General features: G+C 41.5%; 2 protein-coding genes across 2 annotated transcripts in view; one reads left to right on the plus strand and one right to left on the minus strand.

Moving 5' to 3' along the window:
- CCDC186 (coiled-coil domain containing 186) overlaps positions 1 to 8,785 on the minus strand; it is a 52,192-nt gene extending 43,407 nt beyond the window's left edge. The window contains 1 exon segment of the mRNA XM_001927027.7: positions 8,569 to 8,785. The gene's annotated coding sequence lies outside the window, so the exon portion shown is untranslated.
- Positions 13,653 to 18,958, plus strand: part of TDRD1 (tudor domain containing 1) — a 49,154-nt gene continuing 43,848 nt past the window's right edge. The window contains 2 exon segments of the mRNA XM_021073713.1: positions 13,653 to 13,724; positions 14,042 to 14,260. Of these exon segments, the coding sequence (XP_020929372.1) occupies positions 13,653 to 13,724; positions 14,042 to 14,260 (291 nt within the window).

Genomic DNA, 18,958 nt, shown 5'->3' on the forward strand with positions numbered 1-18,958 from the left:
CTCTAATTATTTTCAGTCCTGTGCTACTGAGTTACAGTTAATGAATTATCTTTTTGTCTTCACTTCCTCTATACCTATAATAAAATCTCCACCTGAATACTGGCTCAAACTAAAAATGGCTAAATCCAAACTCATAACTAGAGCTCCTAAAATTGAGTACCCTCAGATAATCTCTGTTATTTGTCAGTGGCATCACTTTCTTAGTCAAAATTCATTTCTTTCCTTTCCCTTCTTTTCCTAATTTCATGTCCCCTACAATTACGCCCTCCTTTCTACTGTCACTGTCCCTACCTGCAACCCAGCCCAGGTCTGATACCTTCTGACCCGAACACCTGAATTGTTAGTTTCTCAGACTCACTCCATTCCTCCCTCCTGTTCTCCTTCCTGCAACTTCAAGTGAAAAAACAAGGCGGCTAATGAAAGAGAGGGTGACTTGAGACAGCACCAGGGCAAGTGCCGCCCCAACCCAGAGAAGGGGTTGAAGAGTATACTACACTATCTCTGCCAGAGGGGAACAGGACCTGCCCTATGAAGTGGGTCCTCAATGGCACAGTGGACCAGGGAGCTACAACACGACCCTAAAGAATCCACACACACCGCCTCCACAGAAACACCAGCAAATGCAACCAAATATACCAGAGTAAGGCCAGAGCAATCACTTCCCTCTTTAAAGTTTCAGACAGTGAGGACTCTGCCTCCACTGGCTGGTCTTCTTCCCCCCACTCCAAAAGGGCTAGATAGAGAAAGGAGAGGGAACATGTTTCAGAGTCAGATTATACTTCTTTCTTAATCAAAGCATCTGGGAACTAACAGCTACAACTTTTCTTGAGGAAAAGTTGCTTTTGTTTTGTAAATGACTGAAATCTGTCTTAATTTCTGGAATAAATTTTCCCTAGTAATCAAAAGTGGCAGAACAGTTATGACATCAAAGTAAGACATTATTGGAGTTCCTGTTGTGGCGCAGCAGAAATGAATCCCACTAGGAACCATGAGGTTGCGGGTTTGATCCCTGGCCTTGCTCAGTGGGTTAAGGATCTGGTGTTGCCGTGAGCTATGGTATAAGTCGAAGACACGGCTTGGATCCTGTGTTGCTATGGCTGTGGTGTAGGCCAGCAGCTGTAGCTCTGATTGGACCCCTAGCCTGGGAATCTCCTTATGCCTCGGTTGAGACCCTAAAAAGCCAAAAAAAAAAAAAAAAAAAAAAAAAACCAAAAAAACAAAGAAAAACACAAGACATTGTTAAAGGACTGCACCTGAGAGGGAAGTGGAGGGGACGCGAGCATTTCATTCTTATACCTCAGAGTTGCAATTCCTCAATAAACCAGTTACACTACTTTCCCAATCTTATCTCAACACACTCCCCAAATCCTAGTACTTCACTCCAGTACTTTGGCAGTCCCTGATACGTCTCCTGAAGATTCCTCTAAACAATGTGCACAGTGACATTCCCATGGCTTTACCTTCATTTAGAATGTCCTTCCCTTCAGTCTAAACAGAGCCTAATTATATTTAAAGGATGGGTTCTAACACCACATCTTCCTCCAAATTTTCCCTTATTGAAAGCACAAAAGTAATTTCTCATATAAATGAAAACAGAATGCATTTATACTCATCAAGGACATAGTCGCTCCTTTTTTTCCCTTTTTTTTAGGGCCGCACCCTCAGCATACGGAGGTGTCCAGGCTAGGGGTCAAATCTGAGCTGCATCTGCAACCTACACCACAGCTTATGGCAACACCAGATCCTTAACCCACTGAGCAAGGCCAGGGATGGAACCTGCGTCCTCATGGATACTGGTCGGATTCATTTCCATTTCACCACCACAGGAACTCCTAGTCATTCCTGTTAAGGCTGTTCAGTGGTTCTCACTAAAAGTGGAACCCACTGGGTTTACACAGAGCTGTGGGGCTGAAGAATTAGTTACAGGGTAAGAACAAGGTTGTAGAAGGACCTACAATGTGCAGGATGGTAGGGAACAACAAAAGCATCCTATTCTTTCAGAAATTTCAACCAGGTTTTTTTGTTTTGTTTTGTTTTTAAAAAGGGAGTTCCCATTGTGGTGCAGCAGAAACGAATCTGACTAGTATCCATGAAACTGCAGGTTCCATCCCTGGCCCCTGCTCGGTGGGTTAAGGATCCAACGTTGCTGTGAGCTGTGGTATAGGCTGCAGACACGGCTCAGATCTGGCGATGCTGTAGCTGTGGTGTAGGCGGGCAGCTCTAGTTGATTCAACTCCTAGCCTGGGAACTTCCATATGCCCTGGGTGCAACCCTAAAAAAGCAAAAAGAAAGAAAAACAGAAACCCTATCTCAACTTAAGATTCTGTTTTCCCATATGATCCTCCTATAAATTAAAGAAGGCTTGGTTTAGCTTCGAAAGACGCACTTTCTATACACTGAGCATATCATGCTCGGTGATATGCCCATGATCTTTGAAAAGTCCTCATATAAACAGGCATCTGATAACCACTTAGCCTACAAACTTAGTTTTCAGATGCTCAAATGATTACTGATTGGAGGCAAAGGAAAAGAAGTGGAGTTAAAGATCTATGTGTGGTATGTAAAAAGCCATCACCAAAGAGTAAATAACTGAAGAACGGTGGGGGGAGGGGAGTGGTGACGAGTCTGATTATGGACATGATTAACCAGGCAAAAAAAAAGTCAGCAGGGTCCTCTCGCAGGCTTCCAGTTGGTAATGCTGATGTAGGCCAACGTGGGTGCTGTCCAGGTTTTTTCTTGGGGGTGAGGGTAAAGGCAGTAGTTGTCACTGAAGCTACTGAGGATGGAATAGCTTAGGAGTAGATTAAAGGGGTAGGATGTCAATCTAGACATATGTTTACAAGACTTTTAATTCAAAGTGCTTGTACAAAACAAATTCACACCCATGTATGTATACAGATACAATGACTCCAACTAGAGATTACAGTATCTGTTCCCTGAGGTAAGAAGTAACACAGGTTATTTGACTTTTTACCAACTCTTACTCATTAAAATACTGTATTTAAACAGCACAGCCACAACATTCCTCTTAATTCAAGCATTTTTTCCCCCCCGAGTTGTTTCTGACCCAGTACTACAGGACCAATTCACACTTCAAAACTGTTCCAAAGGAGTGAGAAGTGGTTTCACTCTTACTGGAGCTCATCAGCTGTAGGCAACTGGTCAAGAAACATTTTTTATTTGCCTTAAAACCAACCATTATCCATGCTGGATTTTATTTCTTAACCAAAGAACTCACAATTGTACAAACAGATTTTCGTATAAGAGCCTTATAAATGAAAACACTATCTTTAATAGATTTTAGTGCTATTTCTTGCTTCCTAGTAATTAGCAGTACAAATAACAAAAGAACTTAAGCTTATTAAATAAACGCAAATAAAAATGAATCGAATCCACAGATATTTGGTAACAAATTATCAAACATAGAAGCCTCATACAAAAGCACCAAGTCAGAAAACATTTCTAAACTAGATATTGACTCATTCACCAAATATGTATTGAGCATGCCTTATGTTCAGGCACTGTTCTATGTGTTGGGAACATGGCAGTGTTTACATTCTAGTGTCATGGGCCAATATATATAATCTATGCTAAATATTTATTTCACTCTTTATGTTTACAGTATTTCAAAATTTTGAAAATTAAAATACTGTCAGTGTTCCATCAGAAGCTATATAAGATATGCATGAGTGTTTAAATCCAACAGAAACATCTGACTCAGTTCAGTATAAATGTTATTTACAACAAATTACAAGGTTTAAACTTGCAAATTATACCATTTGAGTCTCAAATAATACTAGCTGTAGCTACTTAAATAATGTCCACTAAGACAAGCAATTAGAGCCTGTGAAGGCTCTCCTGTTCCTCAACGTAATGGCTGCCCTTAAAGGGAAATCAAGTGCACGCAAAGGTCTTTTACACATTCCCCAAATACACCTTGAAAACAGCATAAACAAAATAACTATCCTTCTGACCAGTTCTAACAAGGTTCCAATATGGCAATTAAAATCAGAAGCAACAGGAGTTCCCTGGTGGTGAAGCAGGTTAAGGATCCTGAGTTGTCACTGCTGTGGCAGGAATTCAATCTCATTTAAAAGATTAAAAACTGAGCGGCGGAGTTCCCGTCGTGGCGCAGTGGTTAACGAATCCGACTAGGAACCATGAGGTTGCGGGTTCGGTCCCTGCCCTTGCTCAGTGGGTTAACGATCCGGCGTTTGCCGTGAGCTGTGGTGTAGGTTGCAGACGCGGCTCGGATCCCGCGTTGCTGTGGCTCTGGCGTAGGCCGGTGGCTACAGCTCCGATTCAACCCCTAGCCTGGGAACCTCCATATGCCGCGGGAGCAGCCCAAGAAATAGCAACAACAACAAAAGACAAAAAGACAAAAGACAAAAAAAAAAAAAACTGAGCTGGTTATTTCAAAGAACTCTAGATGAGTTCTATCAAAAGGAAGACATTTGTAAAGTGATCAGATTTTAACTAAGCTTTTGGGTAAATTTTAACTCTAATATATGAGGATCCTTTATGTGAAACATCACTAGCTCTTAAAGTTGTCTTAAGTCCACTGGTTTAAAAAGTATACTACTGGAGGCCAAGGTCAATTACCCCTCTAGGGATGTGTTTAGCTTTGCCCAAGGGTCAGGGCTTTGTAAATTTTACAGTATGTATATTACATCGCACATTAAAAAAAAGATGCTGAAAAAACTCACAGAAATAGATGCAGTAGGACCCCCCACTCCCAAAAAGTACCCAATCCTGTGACACGATAATAAGAAAAATGACCCCATAAAGATTCAAGGAAAAAGAGGGTAGGTGGCCATATCACATATCACATTATCAAGTTATGTCATATTACCAGTATTAAGTATTGTAGATCCAATTTTATATATCTCTAAAGTTTTGTGGGGGGTGTTTTGGCCATGCCCACAGCATGCAGAGGTTCCAGGGTTAGGGATCAAACCCATACCACAGCAGTGACAACGTTTGAGAATCCTTAACCCACTGAGCCACAAGGGAACTCCTAAAATAAGGTTTTTTTAATGTTTTGCTTTTAAGGGCCATCGGTGCAACACATGAAAGTTCCCAAGCTAGGGATCAGAGTGAGAGCTGCTGGCCTACCCTCACCCACATCTGAGCATCATTTGTGACCTATATATACCACAGCCTACAGCAACTCCAGATCCTTAACCCAATGAGCAAGACCAGAAATCCAACCGAAACCCTCATGGATACTAATCAGGTTTGTTTCCAGAGCCACAACCTGAACTCATAAAATAAATTTAAAGTAGAAAAATTACTAATAAACAAATCTCATTTTGAAGCTACTTACATAGAGCTCACCAAATTAATTTTAACAAGTCTAAGAAAACATGGAAATATTTTCAGCCAGTTTCTCCCAAAATTGGAAAATTTTAAAACAAAGTGGGGGGGGGGGCTGACCCCTTTCAAAAACGAAGGCTAGTAACTTTTAAAAATTAAGCTAAGGTGAATTCTGCCTTATATTAAGACGTTCTAAGGGTTTTTTTGTTTTTTGTTTTTTTGCTTTAAAGGCCACACCTGAGGAATATGGAAGTTGGAAGTTCACAGGCTAGGGGTCAAACTGGAGCTGCAGCTGCCAGCCTATACACCATAGCTACAGCAATGCCAGATGCTTAACCCACTAAGCAAGGCCAAGGGTTGAACCCACATCCTCATAGATACTAGTCAGGTTTGTAACCACTGAGCCACAATGGGAACTCCCAAGAAGTTCTGGTTAATGTTTACATTTTGAAGCCACCTTTGGCCTGGGCTTGGTTAATTTGGAATGATGTAGTTTACCAAAAAACTAAATTATTCATTAGCTACTACATAATCATCCCTACAGTAGACTTCACATTTCATGTCTTAATGATGGACAACTACACACAATCTAATCAATACTTTCCTTTGCTGGGTTTGATTTCCACTTTGTATCTACTGCCCTTTCACGCCAACACTTTTTGTTTCCTTCACAGCCCAAGTAGATTTTTAAAATCTCAGTAGCTAAGAAATAAGGTTCAAAGGTGATGTTTGAAATAATATAAGATGAGAGGGTTATTTGCAAATTTAAATTATATGCTCCCAAGGTTGTCCTGAAATGATACTAAACATGCCCAACACTGTAGGCCCAAAGACATGCTTATGACAAATTCGAGAATCAGCCTTAATTATTTAAAGCTAGAGATAAAGGGTAAAAGACAAATCCAAATTTTATTGGGAAAAAAAAAAAGAAACAACTTTAGGCATGGAGACTTACTTTAACATGAAACTGTTAAATGAATTTTAAAAACTAGCAGTTAGTCATTCTTCACAGGAAAGATGATTTTTCTAAACAAGGCTGCTTCAACAGACCTATTATCTCTTCCTTTTAAAAAGCATACTTCACTGTTTTACCTTCAGATCTGGATGTCAGCATGTAGCTGTAAATAGATAGCTTTAAACTGAATATACTATGCAAACATTATCAGCTATACTGTCATTGTATGATATCAAAGAACAACTTCTTAGTTTACAGGTGAAGGAACTAAAAGGTTAAAGAGTAGTTACTGTGCTACAACACTCCTTTCCTGTTAGCAATGATTAAGACTCTGAAATACCGAAGTTCCAGTTCTGGCACAGTGGAAACAATCCAACTAGGAACCATGTGGTTGCGGGTTCAATCCCTGGCCTTGCTCAGTGGGTTGAGGATCCGGTGTTGCTGTGAGCTGTGGTGTATGCTACATATGCGGCTTGGATCTGGCATTGCTGTGGCTGTGGTGTAGGCCAGCGACAACAGCTTCAATTAGACCCCTAGCCTGGGAACCTCCATATGCAGTGGGTGTGGCCCTCGAAAAAGACAGAAGACCAAAAAAAAAAAGACTCTGAAATACCAATGATACTCTATGGAATCTCCATTGCTTAAAGGAACCTCTGAGTTTATATGCAGGTGTTCTGAATTAGACAAGGTCTTAAAAAGAATAAAACCAACATAAACACATGCCAGGGACTTCTCTTCGTGGCTCAGTGGTAAAGAACTCAACTAGTATCCCTAAGGACACCGTACAATCCCTGGTCTTGCTCAGTAGGTTAAGGATCCAGCGTTGCCATGAGCTGTGGTATAGGTCACGAAGCAGCTCGCTGCATTGCTGTGGCTGTGGGGAGGCAGGCAGCTGTAGCTCAGATTGAACCCCTTTCCCTGGAACGTCCATATGCCCCAGGGCCACAAAAAGCAAAAAAAAAAAAACCATGGATTTCCAGGTAGAATCTTCAGTAATTATACAGTCTTGCCTATTACAATGAATAAGGAGTTTTAATTCTTTACACTTCAAGATTTGTGAGTCACTCTATACCATCACTGTGCTTAAAATAACAGGAAAAATGAAAAAAACTATGCCAATCATCACTGTTTTCTGCTTGTGGATAAAGTACTAGAAAATAGCTGTATAGAGAACAGTATACTTTATACAAAGACACTCTAGTTTTACTATCAGTATCTCCAGAACCTTAATCTTTCCCACAAGATCAACACTACAAATATGAAGGCGTAAGTAGTAGTTGGGAAAGCTACACCCACAACTAGCATATCTGAACACCTAACAGATTTTTTTTTTTTTTTTGAATGACTATCAGTACTTTTCTGGAACACTTCCACTGATTTACCGCACATTTTCCTTAGAAAAACTCTCAATCTATCATTTTGGAAGAAATAAGAAAAATGGGTGTCAAAGGTACATCACACACACACAGAAAACTGCCAACTGTCTGGGTCTGCATAGCATTACTAACTATATAATTCCTCTAAGTTAACAAGATTATCAAATCAAAAATAGTCTAAATGTTCCAACTCCAAATCCAGGCCTCTTCCCTCTGAACAAAATCAGGATATAAATATTAGCTGAAGTTTTTAAGTTGTCAAAAGTCAAGCAATACTTGTAACTGCACTGTTCCCCAAAGTTGCTACTAGGGGACGTGTAGAAGGGCTTTTACCATTTTACAAGTTTGACAAAGACCCTAATTTGAAATATGATCCTTACCAACCAAGTTTATCAAATGCCTTCATGTCCTTGATCGAAAGGCAACATAAACAGCAAGAACAATTTCTCTCCTATCCACAATCCCAAAGAATCGTATCTAAATCACAATAATGGAAGTATTTGGAAAAAGGGTAAAAAGTCGCCAACAGTAAACATAAAACAAGAACACAGTCAACTTGGAGACGAAAAGAGAATTACAAGATTGAGTCTAGGACCGAGCAGGTGGGGCTCAGCTGCAATAGGCACTGGGAGACCAGGAATCCGCCCAAATTCCGCCGCGCTCTAGGTGTAGCTCCAGAGCCCCGGCCCCCATGAGCCCCCGCGACCCCACGGCCGCCTCCTCCTTTGGCGGCCGGGGAGTAAGGGAGGGGGGCAGAGAGGAGGGGATTCCGAACTCCGTACCCCAGCCCTCGCTTCGCTCCCTCGAGAAATGAGGTGGGGAGCCGGCCCCAGAACCTGCAGGACCGCGGGAGAGGTGAGCGGTCGGCCGCACGCCACCGCGACTCCCCGGTCCGCCCCAAGCGCCCCCCGAGGCACTTACCCCACTTCTCCGAGCTTCAGGCCACACCCCTAACAAGACTGCTGGAGCTCCGGCTCTGGGACCAACTTCTCCATAGCGGGGTCCCGCAGACCAGGAAGTGGGGGGGGCGACAGGGGTGGGGACAGAGCCGAGACCACGTTACCTCTGCCGCGCCTTCCCCAAGCCCCCGCGGAGCTGACACATCAACAAAGATGGCGGCGACGCCGAAGCCGGCCTGGCTACTGCTGAGGGGGCGGGGCCTCCTGAAGAAGCCAATCAGCGCTGCGTGGGAGGTGTGACGCGACGCACCTTGGGGCCGGGGTAACCTGTCTGCAGTGGGCGGGGCCGGCAAAGCCGTCTCCCGCCCCCTGAGCGCCCAGCCCTGCCCTTAGACTTGCTGGATACCCCCGCCCTGGCTGACCCGGCGAGCTCTCCCTCCTGCCTCTGGCTACAGCTCTGCGTATCAAGCCCCGCCCCGGCCCAAAGGGGTTATCGCTTCCTGTAGGACGCGCCCTTGGAGATAATTCCTCTTCACCCTTTGGCCCTTACTCATTTTAGGGGCATAAATAATAAAAGAGAATTCAATATCCATGTAGAGCACTCAAGCAAGTTCTGAAACCGCTTCGTATCTGCTTTGTACTGTTGATGCCTTCCTGGTATCGTATGTACCCCCAAATTCTGCATAGACCATTTCGTGTAATGGTAAGTGTAAAACAAATGTTAAAGGAAGATTTTTATTAAGAATCAGAATGTTTATTCATCATGTTGTTACAATTTAACATTTATTTGTGGTTTTGTGATTTGGTTAATCTATAAAAATTGTAGGTAGAAAGGTTTATATTTCATCTTCTTTTGATGTTGTAAACGTGCTTTTTAAAGAATGGATTATTTGAATGTTTATGGCACCTGACTTGTTAAAAAAAAAACTACAAAAAAATTAGAATTGTTAAATTGTGTCCGTGTTAACAAAATAACAAACAAACAACAAAAAAAAGAGAGAATTCAAAATTGTGACTTCCCAGTTCTGATGCACCTGACATGGGCGGAATCAGCAGGAGCAGCCTCCCTGCCCACCTGACAACTAGTCTCTGGGAGAGGCTCCAGGGGTTTCCATAACACCGCGTTTGTATCCACCGCGTAGCACCGACTGCCATTGTTTAATAATAAACAGTTGATCAGTTCGTGTCCAGTACTGGACTGTGAGCTCCTTGACGGCACACAGCATGGGGTTTGACACGCAGCTGCTCAATAATTAGCAAAAATAATAATAATAACAATTGTATGGGGGGGAGTGTATTAAATACCCTTGCCTAATCGCAATCAGAGGTGAGCTGTTTCAGTCTGTGGAGGTTTTGCAAACCAACTCTGTCCAGTGAAGTGCTGTTCTTTGATTTAATACTTCTAAAGCTCAAGTCGAGTAAATATAGTTAATCTTAACAAGTCATCAATTCGAGTTGATAAAGCAAAACTTTTTCCTGTTCTGTTAAGCTTCTTTGATACTAACTAATGGCAAAAGCCACCCCCAAACAACCCCCCAAATAAAAATAAAAAACCCCATATTAAAAAAAGAAATCAATATTGTGTAACTCTGTTCCTCTTTTCAACAGGAAATGGCACCTTCCTTCTTAAAGGAAGATACTGACAAGATGGAGGATAACGTGAGGAAAAAGAATATGATATATACAACTGGGTCACTTTGCTGTACAGAAGAAATTGACAGAACATTGTAAATCAACTATAGTAGAAAAAATAAAAATATTTAAAAAACATGCAGTTAAAATGTGACAATAAAGAAATGATTTGACTTTAAAACAACAAATTGACCGCACAGTACTATTGAGATGTCATTTCCAGGGGAAACATTTAAAAAGAAACTCTAAGCTTTTTAATATGCATATTGTCGGTAATAACATTTATACTGTCATTTCTGAAATATATTAGTATAAAGCATATACATAATCTTTGGGAACCAAGATTTTCAGTATTAAAAAAAAGAAAATGTAAAGATTAAAAAATCAGGGAGTTCCCGTCATGACTCAGTGGTTAATAAATCCGACTAGGAACCATGAGGTTGCTGGTTCCATCCCTTTGCTCAGTGGGTTAAGGATCCAGCATTGCCGTGAGCTGTGGTGTAGGTCGCAGATGCAGCTTGGAACCTGCGTGGCTGTGTCTGTGGTGTAGACTGGCAGCTACAGTTCCGATTAGACCCCTAGCCTGGGAACCTCCATATGCCTCAGGTGCGGCCCTAGAAAAGGCAAAAAAGACAAAGGAAAAAAAAAAAAGATTGTTAAAATCAAAGAAATTAAGTAAAAACACTGCAATCCTAAGTTTGATTTTAGAAACATCAGTGTGAACTACTAAATTTGAATTTAGAAATATTAGCATAAACTCATGGTGCATTTTTTTTTCCCGTTAAAAGAAATCTGTGCACTGAAAAGGCCTACAGCAATGATCAACTCAATGCATAACCCTATTTTCCTATAATCTCTAAATATAATTCCCCACTAAAAATCACCTGGGCTCCTCTTGGAGCTCAAGGCCTGAATCTATATTTGGGGCAAGAAATGTGTAAGAAAGCTTAGGATATACTGGTTATATCAGAATGCAAAGAAGAGAGTTCCCACTGCGGCGTAACAGAAACGAATCCCACTAGTATCCATTAGGATGCAGGTTCAATTCCTGGCCTTGCTCGGTGGGTTAAGGATCTGGCATTGCCTGCCGTGAGCTGTGGTGTAGGTCACGAACGCACTGGGATCCTGCGTTGCTGTGGCTGCGGCTATGGCCAGCAGCTAAAGCTCCAATTCAACCCCTAGCCTGGGAACTTCCGTATGCTGCAGGTGTGTGCCCCCCCCCCAAAAAAAGAATGCAAAGAAAACAAAAATAGGAGTGTGTCAAAAAGACTCAGGAGCCAGGAGCCAAAGGTGTTCAAAGGTGTTCCCACTGGTCAAAGATGGGAAAATTTCAGGGTTCAAAAATAGTAGCAATTGAGACACATCTACTAGGTTAAAAATCAATGAGTATGTTGATTTTTTAAAATGTCGTTGGTTACCTTCAAGGATGCCAAGGAATCATCACATTCTGAAAACTGATGAAAGAATCAAGCATCCTACCTTTTCTGCTGCAAACTGTATCTCAGCCAAACAGTTAATGTGGGAAAGTTCTTTTTTTTTTTTTTTTCTTTTTTGCTTTTTATATAGGGCATATGGAAGTTCCCAGGCTTGGATCCAATTGGAGCTGTAGCTGCTGGTCTACACCACGGCCACAGCAAAGCTGGATCAGAGCTGCAGCTGTGAACTACACCACAGCGCATGTCAACTCCAGGTCCTTAATCCACTGAGTGAGGCCAGGGATGGAACCTGTGTCCTTATGGATACTAGTTGGGTTTGTTCCTGCTGAGCCACAACAGGAATTCCCAGGAAAGTTCTTTTTTTAATAGAATTTCAGGTAATAAATGCAAAGGAAAAGGTAGACCATCACCATTTTGGAAATTCTAATGAAATAATGTATTTAGGTAGTGGTCATCAAGTGAATCCAGAATCATTAGATGAAAAGCTGATGGGAAACTTTACAGTGCATGGGTGGGGCTGACAACACTAGAACTTGTTAATATCCCCCAAAGAGAAACTGATTAGATGTTAAGTGGTTTCTGATGTGGAGCAATAGAAGCACACACCACCTGTGAAATATCAGCGTGAATGTAAGCAACAAAATCGTGAGAAAAACTGCAGTTACTTCAATATATAAGAAAAATGAGAAGATTAAAAGAGAAATTTCTTTTTAAAATATACCACTCAATGCAAAGGTAGAATCTTATGTGACCATACCAACTATAAAAAAACATTTGAGACTATCTGGAAATTTTAAATACTAACTTTATGATATTAAGAAATTATTTTTCAAGATGGGATAAATTTCAGTGGTGTCTTTAAAAAGTCATAATCTTTTAAAGATACCTTTTTAAATATATATGATGAAAAGATACAATACCCCAGAAAGTAACAACGTGTCCCCCCCCAAAATAAAAACAGCCCCACATTGATGTGAGTACATCAAAGAAGAACAAAAAGAAATGAAAGCGCTCCCAGTGGCCAAAGTTGGGAAAGTTTGAGCAAGGAAATAAAGTAGTGATGAATTATAACCCAAAGTAAAAAATATAAATCCTTGCTGGTTTTATTTTTATTTATTTATTTATTTATTTTTGTCTATTGCCTTTTTGGGGCTGCACCCATGGCATATGGAGGTTTCCAGGCTAGGAGCCTAATCAGAGCTGTAGCTCCTGGCCTGTGCCAGAGCCACTGCAATGCCAGATACCAGCCACGTCTGTGACCTACATCACAGCTCACAGCAATGCCGGATCTTCATCCCACTGAGTCAGTCCAGGGATGGAACCTGCAGTCTCATGGTTCCTAGTCAGATTCGTTTGCACTGTGCCACGATGGTAACTCCATTTTTTAAATGTTTTTTTCTTTTTTTAAAATTAAATTTTTAAATTTTATATACAGAGAGATGATTAAATATATTAATAAATAGGAGAGACAAATCTGCCATGCAAAAGAATTCAAAATAATTTCTGTAGGTACTCTGCCCTTGAGGAGAAGCATATAGCTCTCTTCCTTAGGGACAGACTGAGCAGAATGACTTCTTACAAAGTGCATAGCATGTAAGGGGAGGGGGAAAAAAAGTAACTTTGTTGTAGAGAAACCTAACAAGTGTTAGCCAGGTAATCTTGGAAAAAACATCAGCTGTCATAAATCATGTTCACAGAATGAACATTTGATATGATGCAATAGAAGTGGAACATTATAGTCTTCCTTCTAATAACTCACAACTACAGTCTTACTAGGAGAAAAACATCAAACTGCACCAATGGGCGTCCTACAAAAAATGCCTCACCAGTATTCCTAATGTATCAATATTAGTTCCTTAATTGTAACAAATGTATCCTACTATGTAATGTTAATAATAGTGGAAATTGGATATGGCTTATATGGGAACTCTCCATATTGTCCTCTCAATCTGTAGTTCCAAAATTGTTCTAAAAATAAAATCCATTAAAAAGAAAAAAATACATAAGATAATTTGCTTCAAAGAAATGGGAGGAGAATATGTGGAGTACACATGCAGACAAGATTGACCGAAAATTTATACTGTTGAAACTGGGAGATGGGTATATAAGGGTACTGTTTTTCCACTGATTTTTTAAAGGCCACTGTTTTTTAAAAATTTGTTTTTCTTTGAGCAACATCGACCTATAACTACGGGCTCTCAGGAGGAAAAAAAGGCGATCACGTGTACTTAGTTTCCGCGAGCCCACAGACGCAGAGGATTAATGTCAAAAGCTTCCTATAACTTTAAGTGGTTAACGTCACCCAAATAACCTTTGCCAAGACAAGATCTGCACCTTTGCCTTTGGAGTTCCCAGGAAATCCTTTCTAGAAGACACCAGAACAGTAGCTATCTTAAGTTTTCATAGAGGTCCTTTCTGGGCCGGCAGCTTTGCAATCAGCTCTGGAGCACAGAGTTGCGCCATTGGCGCCAGAGCAGGGCTTCCTGCGCACGCGGCAGGTGCACGTGGGCGCTGACTGCGCAGGCGCTACGCTGGCGCGGGAGGACGGGCTGGGCTCTTGGGAGCGAGGTGAGCACAGGGTGCTCATCTGGGCGGCAGGGCTTCCACGCAAAGGCAGAAGTCACCCAGGCCAGGCTTCAGAGACAGGTCGGGGTCGGAGGCCCTTTTGCCTTTTTTCCTGGTCGGGGTTCCCAGGCTCACGCACGGCGGTGTGAAAGGGACTACATATGAGAGGGCTGCGGGGCTTGGGTCGTTGGGGCCGGACGTTGGGCGCTGGACGTTGAGGTCAGGCGTTAAAGTCGGGCGTTGAGCGGGTACCAGGGGCCTTGGAAGTGGAGAGAATTTGGAAGGTTGGAGAAGCCCTGGGAGACTTGGTTGGGAAGGGCAGGTCTGGGGGTGGGGGGTTTTGGTGGGTGAGGATGCTGTACTGGGGGGAGGGGAGAGAAACGTGGGAGTTGAGCTTTGGACCCGCCGAGAGCCCTGCAGTAGTTTTGGAAGATAGTCTGTGGATTCAGTGATTTCATTTAACTCAAAAATATAGTGCAAACAGTTGTAATACTTTCTAGACTTTGCCCCCTACTTCCCACCTCCTGTAAAAAGGAAGATGCACCGCAGCATTTGGTTAAATAGGGTAAGGCAACACTGGTTGATTTAACACGTGTATTTAGTGTGTCTGCTGTGTGCCAGTCACTTTTCTTGGCACTGCTATAAATATGCTTGCGTTGCTGGCCTCGGAAATTAGGGAACATGCCTCTAGTTCCGTTATTGAGCCATCAGGTTATTGAACGCACAATTGCATGGTTTAGGATTGTGACCTGGATTTTCATCTCAGCTCTGTAAGGGCGCTGGTTCTTGTCGGTGAGGCAGGTTACTTCTCATTCTCAGGTCTCCCTTTCTTTTTGTAGGAATAAAGAAATAGGAATATTTTAATCCTCAAATTATTTCCATGTGCAGTGCGCTAAGTAGTTCCACATGAGTAGAAGAAATTCTTTGCCTGCGAGAGTGGTACAGAGGTGGAACTAATAGCTGCTTTTTAAGGAGTTAATAAGGACCTGCCCCTGTGCTTGGTAGCTTACATGTATTCTCACCTTTAATCCTCATGATTAGATGTTATGAGGAAGTTACTACTGCTGGCCACGTTTTAGTCTCAGAATCCTAGAAAGATGAAGTGATTTGCCTGAGCTAGCAAAGCTAAATGAGGAAGATGACACTGCTCAGGCTTGGGCCTCATTGGCTTTAAAGCCATGTTCTGCAGATCATTGAGTGTCATAGCTTTGAAACTGTTTCCTTTGAATAGCGGTTCGGTTCTCTTTGAATGCGTGCAGAAAGACAAAGGCAAACAGAAAAAAAAACCTGCAATTAAAATGCACACACTTTTTGGAGTTCTCATCATGGCTCAGTGGTTAATGAATCCAACTAGGAACCATGAGGTTGCAGGTCCAATCCCTGGCCTCGCTCAGTGGGTTAAGGATCCGTCGTTGCCGTGAGCTGTGGTGTAGGCTGGCAGCTGTAGCTCTGATTGGACCCCTAGCCTGGGAACCTCCACATACCTCGGGAGTGGCCCTAGAAAAGTCAAAAAGACCAAAAAATGCACGAACTTTTGATATTAAAGGAATTAACTCACTGTGGGTTTACCCTAGCCTCTAGGCTGTGGTCTCTTGGAACGAAAGAGGCCTTATGGAGCTGTCACTGTTTACAGTGTATCCTGGGCTGCTCCAGGCTTCAGAGGAGAGGGGTAGTGAGATTCTGAGGGAGTCAAAGGAAAGTTCTGCCCTTGAGGAGCGTGAGGTCTTACTGGAGCCAGTTCATGAACCACAAGACAAAAGACTGTACAAAAACCAAGGCTTTATTTTTGCCTGTAGAACTGCAGAAGTAAGTTGACTTTATTCCACTGCTCTTTTGCTCTATCGATGATTCCTTAAATAAATTTGGGAACTCTTCTAATTAACCTCTTGTATTGGCTAAGGAAACAACACTAATTACTGTGGATTTGAGTGTGATTATATATACATTTTACCCCATCACCAGTAGCATGTAAAAAAGTGGATTGTATATAGAGGAACTGCTTGTTGTAAAACTGGATGAGGTTAGCTTATGAGGTATCATGACCCCCTAAAGCAGTATCTGTCACACCTCTGTACTTGTATATATACCAGACTCAAATATGCCCCAGTGATTGAGCCAGGGTGAAGCCAAATAAGGAAAAATACAAATTCTTAGTATTTTTTAATATTGAAATGCAGGGAGTTCCTGTCATGGCACAGTGGAAACGAATCCAACTAGGAACCATGAGGTCCATTCGATCCCTGGCCTCATTCAGTGTTGCTGTGGCTGTGGCATAGACTGGCAGCTACAGCTCGGATCCATTTGACCCCTAGCCTGGGAACCTCCATCTGCTGTGGGTGCAGCCCTAAAAAGACAAAAAAAAAAAAAAAAAAAAAAAAAAAAAATCAGCTTTGGAAGCCTGTTCTGTATCCCATTTGTGGTGGTTACATAAAGCTATACATGTGTTAAAATTCATAGAACTGTGACTCAAAGGAAAAAAGACGATTGTATGGTATAGTAATTACACATTTAAAAAGTTAAATTCCAAAACCTGTAAGATATCTGCAAGTCATATGTGTACCATGGGAGTCCCAGCTTCCCTCCAAAAGCTAGTGCATAGTTGGAAGTGGTTTTCAGAGCCAGGGGTAGTGTGATTCTCCTCTTGATTATTTGTTGGCCCCAGGCAGGAACCCTGTGCTCAGTTAGGGTTTCTGAAGAACTAGAGAAAGGGCTGATTTGTGAGAAGTCTAGAAAGTGTTACATCAGCTGGTGAAGGGCCTGGAGGAAAGGGGATGTGGTGGCTACTTCACATCTTTGAAAGATTGTGGTCACAGGGCAGCAGTGGGAAGAAAACCACTTTATAAAAAAAGTGTGTAGTACAATTAGCTTTCCAAAATTAAACAAGTTTCTAGTTACCGGACAGGTCTGGACGTCTCTTTGCCCTGGGCATGGTAATGAAAATTCCTGAATAGGGTGTGGCACGTTGAGGTAATTTAAATTCTAACCTAAATATTCCACCATAGGTGGAGCTTCTTTTAAGCTTAAGTCCTTTTAATTTGCTGCTTCCACTTTACCTTGGGTCTAAGACTGATTCTGATATTGTTGCTAAAGTCAAATACATTTATTAACGTGTGGACTTTGGAACAGTTGAGGTAAGACATGAAGTATTACTGTTAAATTTCTGTAAACCTCACGGCATGATGGATTTCTCCACTTAAGTCTGCCAGATGAACTTTCAGACCGTGAATTCACCTTGTCCAGGTTGTCGGAAGACAGTGCAGTAGTGCATTTTAAATCGTTTTATCTCGCGAGTATCTTTTTTTTTTTTGCTTTGTAGGGCTGCACCTGTGGCATATGGAAATTCTCCAGCTAGGAGTTGAATCAGAGCTGCAGCTGCTGACCTTCACCATAGCCACAGCAGCACAGGATCCGAGCCACATCTGTGACCTACACCCCAACTCAAGGCAGTGCTGGATCTCTGACCCACTGATCGAGGCTAGGGGTCGAACCTGCATCCTGTGATACTAGTTGGATTCGTTTCTTCTGCAAGGGGAACTCTCTCGTGATTATCTTTTGAATGCCCCATTGTACCAAACACCATGGTAGATGCTGTGGGAAATAATTAAATTTTATTAATTTATTTTAGTATGACATGGTTCCTGCACTCAAGCAACTTAAAATAACTGTCTGTAGGGAACTGTAATACAGTGGGTTGACTATCAGCTTTACTAAATAAGGATGAAGTTGGGAGGCTATTTCAGGTGTAGCTCTGTATTGAGGGTCCCAATGGTATCTTGAGAAGGTGTCTGTACCGTAGTTTTGTAGTTTGAATATTACTGTGATCTTTTATTTAGTTTAAAATTAACCACACTTTAGGGGGAAAAAGTTTAATTGAATATGCAATGAGAGTTTAATCTTTAAAATGCTTTCTTCTTATTAAAGTATTTTATTCTTGGAGTTACCATTGCAGCTCAGCGGTAACTAACCCAACTAGTATACATGAGGATATGGGTTCAATCCCTGGCCCTGCTCAGGCTCAGTGGGTTAAGGATCTGGCGTTACCATGAGCTATGGTGTAGGTCGCAGACTCAGCTTGGATCTGGTGTTGCTGTGGCTGTGGTGTAGGCCAGCAGCTGCAGCTCCGATTCGACCCCTGGCCTAGGAACTTCTATATGCTGCAGGTGCGGCCCTTAAAAATAAAAAAGTAATTCATTCTTAAATGTAATTTGGAAAATGAAAGAGAATGAAGATTTCATCATCAGCCTACCTACACCAGATCACTGTTATTTAAAATTTAGTGAGTTTCAGTCATCTTTCCTTACATGGAATTCTGTTTTTTCTTTTACAATGACTATATTGAGTATATAGTGTTTTTCTGACTTTTCATTTGCTGTTCTAATAGACATTTTACAACATTTTTGAAAACTAGTATTCTAAATGTAGTGTGGTGTTTTATCTAGTAGAGGCATCCGTTAACTTTCTCATTTTTTCCCTTTTTTTCCTATTTTAGATGAATATTTATGCAGGCCATATTTTTCGATATTTAGTATTATGTCAGTGGGATGATTTCTAGAAGTAGATTTGCCTAGCCTAGCAAGTAGCTAGGAACATTTTTAAGAATACATATTATAAATGTGTGTATATATATATATATATAAATCTCTAAGTTATTTCTTACAGCATATTAAATGATACTCCTTTCAGTAATGAGTATCCTTTTTACTTCCACCTGTGCTGTGTAGAAAACAATATATTGTTATTTCAACTTGAATTTTTTTGGTTACAAACGAGGTTAAATGT

The sequence above is a fragment of the Sus scrofa genome, chromosome 14 (assembly GCF_000003025.6).
Source record: "Sus scrofa isolate TJ Tabasco breed Duroc chromosome 14, Sscrofa11.1, whole genome shotgun sequence".
In the NCBI taxonomy this organism is placed as follows: Eukaryota; Metazoa; Chordata; class Mammalia; order Artiodactyla; family Suidae; genus Sus; species Sus scrofa.